This window comes from Paramisgurnus dabryanus, chromosome 24 (genome assembly GCF_030506205.2).
Source record: "Paramisgurnus dabryanus chromosome 24, PD_genome_1.1, whole genome shotgun sequence".
Lineage (NCBI taxonomy): Eukaryota > Metazoa > Chordata > Actinopteri > Cypriniformes > Cobitidae > Paramisgurnus > Paramisgurnus dabryanus.
The window spans coordinates 25088524-25103069 of record NC_133360.1 but is presented as its reverse complement, the minus strand read 5'-3'; the positions used below and the strand labels follow the sequence as shown (position 1 = coordinate 25103069).

The 14546-nt window shown below is 36.1% G+C and overlaps 1 protein-coding gene across 2 annotated transcripts; it reads right to left on the bottom strand.

Annotated features, from left to right (window-relative positions):
* Positions 1-130: 130 nt before the first annotated feature.
* On the bottom strand, positions 131-11562 carry LOC135741009 (calpain-2 catalytic subunit-like). Of its 2 annotated transcripts, XM_065259616.1 has the most exons (13): positions 11254-11562; positions 9731-9800; positions 9318-9436; positions 7691-7824; positions 7203-7368; positions 4877-4960; positions 4696-4781; positions 4546-4620; positions 1955-2115; positions 1690-1859; positions 1475-1486; positions 1136-1341; positions 131-303 (listed from the first exon to the last, which is right to left on the bottom strand). In XM_065259616.1, exons 1-13 carry the CDS (start codon positions 11488-11490, stop codon positions 264-266), a joined length of 1560 nt encoding a protein of 519 aa, XP_065115688.1. In that variant the 5' UTR covers positions 11491-11562; the 3' UTR covers positions 131-263. The 2 variants fall into 2 exon arrangements, with proteins under 2 accessions (XP_065115688.1, XP_065115689.1); XM_065259617.2 differs by lacking the exon at positions 131-303 and having other exon boundaries at positions 1150-1341; positions 1441-1486.
* Positions 11563-14546: the final 2984 nt, after the last annotated feature.

Here is a 14546-nt window from a genome sequence, read left to right as displayed (position 1 = left end):
TTGTTTTATGGTGAGTAATGTTGTTTATTTAGATGCTATTGGTTGACTGGTTATTTCAATAACTGAGTTGTTGCCAGCCTGCTCGTTATTGTGGGGAGTCCGAAACGTGACGTAAACATACACAATCAGCTGTCTTTCTCTGAATAGGTTTGTCTTTTATTGATCAACATTCGACATTCAGACTTAGTAAAATATACAGTAGCCTACAGGACTTTTCATTCTATGGATTTTTACATGCATTTTGTAAAAATGTTATATGTGTACTACAGTAAATGGCATTGGTGTTTCTTCAAGTGCAATGCCCTGTAATAAAAAAACAAAAAAAAATTGTTAGTTGACAAATATTAGTGTGGTATCTTTCAATAGCAGGGGACTATTTTCGGGCACTACGTAATATCATTGCGCCTCTTGCAGCCATGTTACAGCAGCAAGGTCCTTGATTATTACGCCAGAATTAGAGTATAGTTCCTAGCCATATTGGCCTAGAAAATCGCAACTTTAAATTTTCTGGTGGTTCTTGGTATACGATGTAACTACAGAAGAGTCAAGTTTTAAATAGGAAAAATACACTGCAAAAAAATGATTTTCAAGAAAAAAATGTTCTTAGTATTTTTGTCTTGTTTTCAGTAAAAATATCGAATTTTGTTTAAATGAAGATGCTTTTTCTTGATGAGCAAATTGACCCAAGAAAACAAGTCTAGTGTTTAGACCAAAAATATCAAATTTAAGTGATTTTGTGCATAAATAAGCAATAATAATAAAATAATAATAATCTGCCAATAGGGTAAGCAAAAAAATCTTGAACATTTTTCTTAAACACTTAATTCAACAAAAATTCGCTAACCCCATTGGCAGATTTTTTTTGCATGTTTTAGGCACAAAATCACTTAAATTTGATATTTTTTGTCTAAAAACTAGACTTATTTTCTTGGGACGTTTTGCTCATCAAGAAAAAGCATCTTAATTTAAGAATTTTTAGATATTTTTACTAAAAAAGACAAAAATATTAAGATTTTTTTTTCTTGAAAATCATTTTTTGCAGTGCACAAAGATAGCTAAATAAGTACAAACACGCATATATATAAAACAAGCACTTGGCAGTATTATAAATTAAATAAACACATTTTAGACAAACCTGGCGACCGCCTCTTTCTCTGTAAACACACGCAGTATGAAACTTCCCTGGCATTTGGGCTCGTAAGTGGAGGGGATGATGACATATTCTCCAGGAGGCAACTTAAAGCGCTCGCTTATCTCTCGGCCGGTGAAATACTCGCTCTCTGCAACCTTTTTGTTATGCATCAGCACGTCTCGGCTGAGATGAACATTTTGATCCTTGTACTGCAAAAACATTTATAGCCACAAATACACGCATATGTGAGATGAAGATATCAAGATGGATTACATTAACAAACTTTCAAAGAAAACTTTTAAAGTTACCCTTATGTACAAAACAAATAAAGCATGTACACACCTCATCTGGAACCTGAAACACACATACGACAGGATATTACTTTTCTAATATTAAAAGTCATATTGTTATACAAGGTGGAAAAAATCAGTTGTGTAATTACACGAAAAAGGTTTAAGATGCTGCTGGTGGTAATTTTAGCTGTTATGTTGTAGGTCATGATGACTGCAATGTTGTCAGTAAGACTTGTGTCAGTGTTGGTGTGTGCGTTAGGTTACCCTATAGATAGTAAATCCAATGCAATTCAGGTTCTTTCCAATGCGTTTATCTTTACGCCCATCTTTCTGCATCAATCCCACCAGCAAAGTGCAACCATCTTCTCCATCATGAGGGTCATCATCAACATCCTCAAGCTTGATCACAAACTGAGGGTTTGTGGAGAACGTATCTGGAGAGAGAAGGTGAGAAGACTTGGCTGTTTACACAACAACAATGCAATGCTTTAAGTCATACATTTTTTTCTCAATCTTGTGATTAGTTTACCCATGTATTTGCGGCAGCCTCCTGCGGTTGATCCCACTATCCAGTTGCCGTCAAACTGGCAGTAGCTCCAGCGACACACTTCTTTACTGGTCAAAGTGTCTGGAGTCAGATTACAAATCTCCAACAATGAGAAATTCCTCACAAAGTCTGAATATGCCATCCTGACAGGAAGAGGAAGAGCAGGAAATATGTATATAAGATTAAGAAAGTATTTACCAAGTTCAACTGCAAATGTGTCAGTGGTTTGGTAAGTCAATGAAGTACACAAATATTTGGTCTTAAAAAAAGCTGCTAATAAAAATAAACCGCTGTCCTGAAATGTTTTTTTTTTTTTTTTGTTATTTTTTGTTTCTGGAATTATTTAAATAATTTAAACCTTAATCAGTGTTTCCAGGGGACCCCACTGGAGTTTTCCTTCATGTTTAAAGTGTTACCTTCATCTCAGGGGCCTGAAACTCTGTGACTTTTTCTAAGTAATCTGTCTAAACATGCACAAAAAACTGGGCTTGATTTGGTTGTTCTAAAGGTGCTCAATAGGAAAATTCAACTGCAGTAGCCACCGTTCAACCTGAAGAGAGCAGCACTCAGACGTTTTACACCATATATTGTAGTATTGAAACACTTTATACCCAAATGTCCAAAAAGTTTCCTAAAATCAATGAACAGCACTAATAAATCCCCATTCTTACAGATCATTAACTTAAAAAAGTTGTTTAGGGTTTAATTACTCTTTAAGGTGTTTGGGATCAAAACATCCAGCATTCTGGAAATGTGCCTATAACCATTTTTCCATTCAACGATAAGATTAAGAAAATCTTTAGAGAGTTCTTTGCTTTTACCCATCATGAAGTCTTTCCAGTGTGCCTCTTGGGTAATGAGAAGCCTTTATAGGCCATTAGTTAGTACTAGAGCAGCTTATATCAATTAGTACCGAAAGGGGGCAGTGTTTCTCTCAATACTGACAGATTTCAGGTGATCTCCTGGCTTTCTATGCCATTTTGCACCTTGTTCTCTTCATGTGTTCAATACTTATTCCCTGTGTCATTTCACTTTATTTATTATGACTCAACTTGTATACTTAAATGTTCTGATTTCTTTGTATGAATTCCATATTTATGGCTACATCTGATTAAAATTTTGTGTCAATAGCCCACTTACAAATCCCATTACTGATTAAAATGCTGCTGTGTCAAATAATTATTTTCCCAGCTGTATATGTAGTGGGAAAAATCAGTATGAGTAATGAGTACTGTAGTATGACCAAATCCTTAGTATGGCAAAAACAGTATGTGAAAAATACCCAGATGGAGCGGAATACCTGCCAAATTCAAGCCGGGCAGCTCATCAGATCATGAGTCAAAAATCATTTAGAGATCTCCTTAGGTACTCAAGATTAACATGAGATTGGCAGAAACTGTATATAGTATATCTCTCTTAAGTGTCTATTAGATTCTCACTTTTACTGTGTTTGTGTAATGAGCGTTATTGATTTAAATACAAGTAGGCTGTATATAGTGTAGACTCACTGTGGCATCATTTGCATTCTAAAAATCTTTTAGATTAATCGTTTGTTTTTAACCCTTGTGCATTGTTCAAATTCACTACCCTTTCGTGTTGTCTGTGCATGAAAACATCCACTAAATTAAACAACTGTAAAAATGTATCAGATGAATATTTGTTTTGCCTAAATCTGTTAATCAACCTCAGTCCTGTTTACAAAAATCCAAGATTTTAACTATTTAATTGCCAAGTTCATAAATTATGGAAAAAAGTCAGATTTTTAATATAAAAATTGTGGACTGGATATGTTTTACCTTTTATCAAAGTCGTTGGCATGTCAAAGATTAATAAAAACATTGGCTATGATGCATTGGTAGTTTTTGTGCAGCATCATATTTTATTTTTTTTCTCCCTCATTTATTTTTTGTGGCTGTTTTTGCCCCATTGACTTATATTATAATGACATTTTTTGATTGCAAAGTCATGACATCATATAATCATGCATTCTTGATTGTTGCTGGTTTTTACTTTTGCAAAGAGGTAAAATTTGTCATTTTTACTATTGATCACCATGTGGCACCATTAGTAGGCCTGTGCAAAAACAAAGCTTAATTTCTGGCTTGTACATTAAGTTATATTGTAATTATTTCTATTATTATTATTATTATACAGCATATTATTGTGCTTATTTAACACAAAATTGTTTTCAATTTCAAAGCATATTCCCAAAATATGTGTCAATATAAGATTTGGCACCAAAAATCATTCCATTTGCTGAAACACAGAGAAAGTTGTGGTCAAATTAAGACTAAAAAACCCTATAGTGCATGAAAACACCCCCATCAACACATAGGGTTAATGCATCAATGCAAAATATTTAATGCTTCCAAATGCATTGTAAAAAATTGTTGTATGTGTTTGCGCTTAAAAGAGCTCCAAAAAAGGAGTCGATTTCCTTTAATGAAAGTAAATCTTTCAATTTCCAACGCTTTCGAATCTGAACTTTACGTATTGTCACAGTATGCAATGTCAGACACAGGGGTGAGTGTGCTAGTTTTGGTTTATTGAGTTGAAAGTTCAAGTTTTCTTACCAGAATTCTCCATCCTCAGCTGAATGATTCAGTTTAGCTTTCTCCGTATGTGGGACATTATTCCATTCATTGGAGCTGAAGAAAAGATTTTTTTTAACAAAGCTCTCACGTAGATTTCACAACTCGCAAAGAACGATAAAATAAACGTACTTATCGCTCCACGGGCCTGTCCACTCCACCTCACCCCACGGGTTCCTTATACGAACCAGCTGCACCTTGTGCCCCATGTAGTGAACCTGAGTTTTGGGAGGAAATCAGCAGGATTCTTTTCACTTATTGCTTTTATTTCAGCATTTTTGTAACTGTAAATGTTTTTTAGAAAGTGCCTCACCTCCTTTGCACCAGTAAGGGAGTATGCGTGTCTTTTCACCAGCTTCAGGCTGGTCATCGCCTCCAATTCATTCTCACTGGCACTCTAGTAAACAGGTCAGAAAATACTATAGGTTAAAAATTGATTTAAAACTACATTTGGTGCACTCACTAATTAAAGGCAACATTGATGCAAATACATAAAACTGTGATGTAACCATGCTGAAAATAACCTACTGAATAGAAACAGTAACTGCATATAATACAAATTAAGAGCTTAGATGCAAAAGCCGCTAAATGGCACCTCCGTCAGAAAGATCATAATGGTATTACTAAATGCTCTTAGCACATATTATACATTCATCAAATGAAGAGTTTCGTTGCAAAACGAGATAACTCCGTTTTTTCAATTCTTCAGAAATCTCGTTTTTTGGTTGTTCATTCCAATTAATATCAATTCAACTGCAGTTGGTTTGTTTTAATAATAACACGATAAAATAATAATAAACATGTTTTGACAAAAATTTTAAAAACGGAGTTATCTCGTTTTGCAACGAAACTCTTCAAATACTTTACAGAGCAGCAGCAGAGAAACGTCCGTACGCTGTGTAAAGCTCTGATCGTGAATGCGGACGCGACTAAGATGGCGGCATTACCGGATGCAGATTACCATTAGAAGGCCTTTGTTTATCATCGTGGAGCTGTTTGGATTTAATTTGTGAAGGATGGATGCACATTTTTTGGACTTGAAGGTCGTGGACCCCATAACTTCACATTTGATCAACTGAAAGATCTAAAAAAAATTCTAAAATAACTGAAAATGTCATCGTCTGAAAAATGATGGACATATGCATCTCGAACGGCTTCGGGGTGAGTAAATCATGCGTTTAATATAATTTTTGGCCGAACTATCCCTTTAAGAAAAATATAAACTAATAAATTAAAATGTCCTAAAAAATGTGTATAATATATTTAATTTTTTATACATGTGTCAGTGACAAAAAACGGTTTGGCAAGATGAGAAAAAAATCAGGTTTATTTCAATGCACATACAGCATTTATGTTAATTTTATGCAATAACAAATTACATTTGCACCATTTTTATGAAAGTTAAGACTGAATGAACCTGAAAATGTCAAATGGTGTAACCGTCAATTGCGCCAAAGAATGAGAAATATAAAATATTTTATCAATTTTGATGGCATGTAAGTGTAATCATAAAAACAAGTAAAATATAATTTTATTAGTTAGTTCTAAATGTAATTTTTAATGCGTTTTTGTAACATTTGTCCTGATATATGCTGAAAACACCTCTGATTTCTAAATAATCTTTGCAAAATTATGTAAAAATGTATGTAAAAAAATCAAATTACACTAAACTAGATGATTATATTTTATTCCACATTTTTTATGAATATATTTATATTTTCATTTAAAAAAATACTAGTTACACCAAATGACACAGACCGGTTACACCACATTGCCATTTTTACAATTATCCCCCAAATATTCTTTCAAAATGAAATAAAACCAGAAATTTTAGACTTGGTCCTCAATAAAGAGAATGTATGCAAGTAATCAGCAAATTTATTTTACATTATGGACACAAAATAATTAACGTCATGGCATTGACCCATATATGGTATATTTAGTTTTTGTTGTTTTTATACCACGTGAGGTGGCGGATCTGCGCAAATAGGTCCTGGAACACAGACAGTCAAAACTCGAAAGGTCCTGGATCCTGTTCTGGCTCAAATTAAGCCCTGGTTAAAGTATACAAACATTGTGGGCGACACACTAATAACCATATGCAAACACAACAGTATAACTGCAATATCATTTATTTTTATATTCATTTACATGTTTACTTTTATTTCAATATTACTCTCACCTAATAAGATGGGTAGGCAGTGGCACAATGTATGGAGCCCTGCGTATCCATTTTTATTATAGCTGCGTGCAACAGCACACACAAACTAATAGGCAAACTTTATCTGACGAATACAAGCAGATTTCCTGAGTTTGATGCATCTGTGGACTTTAATTGTATAGCTGGCCTAGGTGTTTTCTCTGGTATCCCCAGAATGTGTCTACAAAGTTTCAGCTCAAAATACACCATAGATCTTTTATTATATGATGCTAAACATGGCCATTTGTTGCTGCAATGAAAATGCACTATTTTTGTGCGTGTCTCTTTAAATGCAAAGAAAGCTTCGGTTCCCCTCCCTGTATGCAAAGTAGGGGGTGGAGTGCCTACACATGTGCTTTGGACTACATTAAAACATGTGTCTCAGGTTAAGAAAGAGATTTTTAAATATTAAAAATGAATATGTGAGTATAATACTTACAATGGAGCAGCCAAGCAGGGATCCCATCCCAAGTGCTTTCTGAATGATCTTAAACAGATGTGGAGGTGCTTCACTCAGCTCATAGCTCTCAGCAATACCTCCTGTAAAGTCCTCAAAACCCTCAGTGGCGAATCCGCCAATCAGAGCTTCATACGAGCCGTTGAGCCTACAAAATATACGTACATTTATGCATTTACCCTTGTGTTAATGCCATGGTCTACCAGTTGAGTCGCTTGAAAACATTTAATATTTTATTGTATAGTTTTTTCAATAGTGTACGTGCAGTCTTATGCGTACCTTTGTATGATTTATTTGTGATCGCCCGGAAGTCAAATATGTATTGTTTTTTTGCTGGCAATGTAAACTGTGTATTTTGTTGACTGTTGGCTTACCAATCATTACGTATGACATCAGGTTGTTCCGCATTGTAGGTACTTTATTATTATGGATAAATACATAACCGGTACCTTTCAATATCTCATGCTTACTTTGCATAGGCTTTCTCCAGCAAGGCGCTCCAATATTCTGAACCCTCTGCTGAGTGAACAAACAGCAGCTTTCCATTTTTGGTGGGCAGCTGGTCATCAACGACAACATCCACCCATTTACCGTACTGCCAGAACTACAGAGAGCAGATCGGCATTAGTCAACCTCCTTTATTGGTCACATTTTGTGGACCAATTTTGGCCAACCAATTGATTTTCTGACTGAACGAACTTGAGATGCCATACAAATGATTATTTGTTTAAAAAAAACTTTAAGTAAAAAAAACTTTAAAGGCTCAATACACTTACCTAAAGGATTATTAGGAACACCTGTTCAATTTCTCATTAATGCAATTATCTAATCAACCAATCACATGGCAGTTGCTTCAATGCATTTAGGGGTGTGGTCCTGGTCAAGACAATCTCCTGAATTCCAAACTGAATGTCAGAATGGGAAAGAAAGGTGATTTAAGCAATTTTGAGCGTGGATGTTTGTTGGTGCATGATGGGCCGTCCTGAGTATTTTACAATCTGCTCAGTTACTGGGATTTTCACACACACCATTTCTAGGGTTTACAAAGAATGGTGTGAAAAGGGAAAACCATCCAGTATGTGGCAGTCCTGTGGGCGAAAATGCCTTGTTGATGCTAGAGGTCAGAGGAGAATGGCCCGACTGATTCAAGCTGATAGAAGAGCAACTTTGACTGAAATAACCACTCGTTACAACCGAGGTATGCAGCAAAGCATTTGTGAAGCCACAACACGCACAATCTTGAGGCGGATGGGCTACAACAGCAGAAGACCCCACTAGGTACCACTCATCTCCACTACAAATAGGAAAAAGAGGCTACAATTTGCACAAGCTCACCAAAATTGGACAGTTGAAGACTGGAAAAATGTTGCCTGGTCTGATGAGTCTCGATTTCTGTTGAGACATTCAGATGGTAGAGTCAGAATTTGGCGTAACAGAATGAGAAAATGGATCCATCATGCCTTGTTACCACTGTGCAGGCTGGTGGTGGTGGTGTAATGGTGTGGGGGATGTTTTCTTGGCACACTTTAGACCCCTTAGTGGCAATTTGGCATCGTTTAAATGCCACGGCCTACCTGAGCATTGTTTCTGACCATGTCCATCCCTTTATGACCACCATGTACCCATCCTCTGATGGCTACTTCCATCAGGATAATGCCCCATGTAACAAAACTTAAATCATTTTAAATGAGTTCACTGTACTAAAATGGCCCCCACAAGCACCAGATCCTCACCCAATATCTTTGGGATGTGGTAAAACGGGAGCTTCGTGCCCTCGATTTGCATTCCACAAATCTCCATCAACTGCAAGATACTATACAATCAATATGAGCCAACATTTCTAAAGAATGCTTTCAGCAATTTGTTGAATCAATGCCACGTAAAATTAAGGCAGTTCTTCACAGTATTAGTATGGTGTTTCTAATAATCCTTTAGATGAGTATATGTAATATCTATTGTACTTTCAATTGGCATGCAATGCAAAGAGGAGGGATGTTACACATAACGCTGTGGTTCTTGAGTATTTTAGTACAAAAATTTGACATATTGTTAGTTGCAGACTTTTAGACCCCACTGAATGTTCATGACAAATCTGACCTTAAAGTGAAATATGCCGGCGTAATCGTGCTTGAGACACTGATCAGGACAGACAACACGCTCCAAAATGTTTTTATCCAGTGTCAGAGAGGCAATGGCTGCCAGAAGCCAACAGTCACCTGTACAGAGATCAAAAGCCATGAGATAGTGACTCATTATTTATTCTTCAATTAGCTGATGCTTTTATGCAAAAAAAGTGTCAACATGAGATTATATTTTCTTGCTCAAGGACATGATGGTGACTAAACCCTTGTTTGAACCTACAGCCTTTAAGTTACCGACTAAACCACAGCTCCCAATATCTCATAAAGTCTTTTCCAAAAACATTTTATGTTGGACAATCATGTGGAAGCACTATTCCAGTGCTGTTTTCGTGTGGTCACCCTAAACCATGACATGTAACTTAAGTTTACCTAATTCCCCTTGGCAGATGTCAGTCCGCTTGGCACCATCTACAATAAACTGGGGTTTTGAACACAGCTCCTTTAAAAAAGGGAAGATTAAAGCACAATTACAACTTTCTGCCTACGGTAAACATGTATAACAATGTTGTAACATTATACAAACAGCATAGATTAAAGAGATAGTTTACCCAAAAATGTAAATTCTGTTATAATTTTATCATCCTCATGTTGCTCTAAACTCGTAAAAAATATTTTTACCGTAACATGGCTCCAGCAGGCGCAATAATATTATGTAATGCCCGAAAAGACGAAAGTTACTAAGGGGACTATTTTCGGCTGTTGCGTAATATCATTGCGCATCCTGCAGCCATGTTACGGCAGCAAAGTCCTTGATTATTACGCCAGAATTTGAGTATAGTCCCTAGCCATATCTGCCTAAAAAATCACAACTTTTAATTTTCCGTCGGTCTTAGTACACGATGTAACTGCAGAAGAGTCAAGTTTTAAATAGGAAAAATATTGAAACTCTTTGGTTATTTTTTAGCGCGATGCTAATGGTCTAATCAGATTCAATGGATTATGCTAAGCTATGCTAAAAGTGCTAGCGCCAGATGCGAAGATCAGCTGAAAAGTTGAGTGTCCCTTCTAAAATAAAGCAGGGTTATGGATTTCTTTCTGTTTTTAGATATCATACCAATTATTGACTACTAATGAATGAATAAACGACATTAGCAACAAGTTATTGTTGAGCTACTTAGAGCGCAATGCAGTGTAATCTTTCAGACACCCTTTGTTTGAAATCTTGTTTTTCAAGCCGTTCTCATCATTTGCCACAATTTGTCTTTATATTCCTTTCATTCCGTTCTCTTTGTCTCAAAGCACTGTATTAAAACAAAGTGGATCAACTTGTCAGACGCCATTCTGGTTGTTGACTTGTACAATGGCTTTGAATTGTCTCAAAATGTTTTATGATGGACATCCTGTGTGCAAACTTCTTAAAGGGCTGCCAACCTATGTGTTTTCATCAAAATAAAAATAGTCTCTGTTATTCCCAGAATGTGTCTGTAAAGTTTCAGGTCAGATCTTTCATTATACGATGTTGAACGTGGGCATTTGTGGCTGCAATAAAAAAACGCACTGTCTCTTTAAATGCAAAGAAAGCTTCTGTTCACCTCCCCGTATGCAAACTAGGGGGTAAAACGCTTACACATGTGCTTTGGACTACATTAAAACATGTGTCACAGGCAGAAAGTTGAGCTATGCGGTCATAAGGCGTAGTCTGTGAGCGGTTATGGGTGTGGCTTAATCAATGTGACATCACATTGATAGTGGATCCCCAACAGCCTGTTTTACGATTGATAGAAAAGATGGATTTGTATAATAACAAAATATATCTGCACACACACTGGTAGAAACACATTTAAAAGTGCATTTTCTAGGTGGGCTTTAAGTCTTTGAGGACAGTTTCCAAAAATTTGCAATTCGCATGTATATCTAAACATGTCCACAAACACATTAAAAGTTTACATTACCTTTGGTCTTTTCCACTCCACTCCTTGGACCTTAGAGGAATTCGGTCCCAGTTCCTCGTAGCCCAGAGACTCAGAAGCCGCAGGGAAAGTCGGATCACAAAACAATGTGTTTTTCTCCAAACATTCATGCTTCAGACTCTTGTAGTCCTGCTTGTTAAATGGTATGGCATTCTTGTTTGTCCCAACACCGCCGCCTCTATCCGGTCTCTTAGCAAGAAACTTTGCAGTGCTGCTCATTTTGCCTATTTCGATTTAATTCAACAAGCACAGTGCGCTCTTGTGCTTGTTTGTCTTGTGTGTGTGGTTATATGAGCGCATGATGCTGGTTTTAAAGTATGAAGTTGGTCATTGACATAGTGTGAGGGGCGGGGTCACGGTCACCTGTGATTACATCATTCTCAAAAGTATACATACATGTAGAAACATTTATATCAGATGAAAGAATTAAGCTCTTAATGGTATTTTGTACATTTTTGAGAAATTGATATAGACGTTTGGTGTAGTTTATTTTTTTACAAATTTTATTTTTCGTTTTTGTCATCTTTCAAATTTGTCATGCTTATAAACTTTGCACACTGAGTTAGCAACAGGCTATTGTTTAAGTAACTTAAGCACAAAACTAAATATCCTCTGGGCAAGTCACCTTATTACCAATTGTTCATCGGGCGCTACAGTAATAGCTGCCCATTGGTCCAGCTGTGCTTGTGTTCACTACTCACTGGGATTGGTTCAATGCATTTCAAGTGTGGGCTACCACCATAATTGACAATATTTCACTTTCACTTTCAATCTGTCTTTATATTTCATCTCTTTGTATTCTACACTTTGTCATACTTTGTGCTGCGAGCCAAAGTTGATTAACTTGTCAGATGCTATTATTGATTTTGGCATTCACTTGAACAGTAGCTCTAAAAAAGGATTTTTAAAAGCAGTCTGTCAACGTGATTGACACAAAGGTATTTATTTTAAAACATGCAAAAATTATGGATGAGAATTTTAGACTCAGTTTGCAAACTTCATAAGTCTGAAACAGTACTGTAGATGAGGGGGAGGAAGATTAAAAAAAATTTTTTGTGGATAATTTGGTTTTCTCCTCCTTTTACTAGAATTATTTAAAAAAATCTTATTTACCCAGAGGCACCAAGGCGTTTCTCCTGCGGCTGGGGTATGTTTTCAATTGTTTTCAATGGAAGCGCCGCGCTTTTGTCATTTTTGTTTAACGACTAATAAACAAAACAGATGCAGAAATGCTGGCAAGCAGCCACAGTTTGCGCGAGCCTGGCGTTTTTTGCCACTTTGGTGTACACGCCCCCATATACACAATGCAGCTGCACGCAAATATAGACATCACAAAGTTTTATCACTAGGTGGCCATGTTTGCAATGCCTCAGGCCATGTTTACTTTAATGCATTTACCTTTTAAAACTCATTACTTTTGCCGCCTTTCATTTAGACTATGCCATTAACTGAGTCGCTCGCAAATGCCGCAGACCCTGTTTTAGTTTGAGAACTCCAAGGTTGTGCTGTAGATGAATGTAGACGGGGTCTTATGTAAATGAACAGCTGGTTTTAACATGACAGCGCATTATTTTCTAAGTAAAATTATTTTTATTCAAGTAAATAGAGGTTTTGCCCAAAATACAGGTAAGCTGTTATTAGAGTAATAAGTTATTTTACAATTTTATGCCCATGCCCAGTGGGCTTGAATGGTCATGTTTCATGAATCTCTTCAGCACTTTATCAGGCATTATACTGAGATACTGTAGCACAAACACAGATTGAAATAAAACCAAAAACAATTTATTGGTTTGATTTATGGCAGTTTGGTTGGTGCATCCCTTACTAAAGTTATGGTAGATAATAGTAGCAATGCTAGCAATAGCAAGCTCGCTTAGAAAGCAAAAGATCCCATCCTCGCTTTTAAAATTGTACTTGTAACAATAATAAATGTAGCTTTAACACTAATATTTTAAAGCTTTTAGGCTGTAAATTATTGTCATAAAATTCATGTTTATTAGTGTTAGAAGACAATAACTTTGCTGATGTGAGTTAATACGTACGTCTGCACCATGAGACAGTTACTGAGATGGAGGGAAAAAACAGCATTCAAGTGACAAATTGATGATAGTATAAAATTGTGTTTATTGAATAACCTTGGTAGTTGCATTCTAAGTCTAACTTTATCTGAATATAAACCGATTCAACGTGTTATTATACCAAGACAGTAGACACTTTGTAATTTCAAAACTTCCCAAGACATTCCCTTATCCGTACCTGTGAAGACTACTGAGCCCCTAAGGGGAAAAGGAGCAAAAATTAAATAAAGTTTAGTTTCGCGTGCGCGCGTGAAACTATCGCGTCGCACGTGAAACTATCGCGTCGCACGTGAAACTATCGCTTAGTTTATCGATACTTTCACGTGCGCGAGCGAAAGTTTCATGTGCACATGCGATAGTTTCACGTGCACGTGCAATAGTTTCACGAGCGTGAACGAAAGTTTCACGTGAGCACATGAAACTAAACTTTTGCTTTTTTTGTGTGTCACCTTAGGGGCTCGGTAGAAGACAATGCAGCACCAGGCATAAGATTAATAACAATAATAAAAATAAGAAATGATAGAATAAATATATAACAAAAAAATTCTAGTAAATGTTAGGCTAACACTTTATGTCTCTGTAATTGTTAGTTAATGATAATACAGTTGTTAATGTTAATTAATTGTGCATTAAAGGCGGAGTCCACGATGTTTGAAAAACGCTTTGGAAAAGGAGACGGGCCGACTACCAAAACACACTTATAGCCAATCAAATCAAATCAAATGCCGGGTTTCGTATGTGTGGGGCGGGTCTATCAACAGAAGGTCCAGATTCTATTGGGGTAGGGGCGTGTTTGTTTAGGTGATTTCAAATATCAACATTGGCTTTCAGAGATCATGGACTCCGCCTTTAACCGATGTGAACAGATTTTAAAAATGTATTAGTAAATGCTGAAATTAACATTATCTAAGATTAATAAATGCTGTAGAAGTATCAATCATTGTTAGTTCATTGTTGAAAAATGTTACCAATGTTAGTAAATATAATTATTGGTAAGAAACATAATTTTTTTAATCAAAGAAATGTTGTAATAAAAAATGCTAAATGAAAACTCAAATCTTTAGATTCATCACCATTAACAAATTGCATATCGAAGACAATTCAAGGTTTAGATAACACACACTTTTTACTCCATCAGCCAAACCATCCTTCTCCTGCATTGGAATTCTTCTGTTTTTGCAGGAAATTTGTGGATTT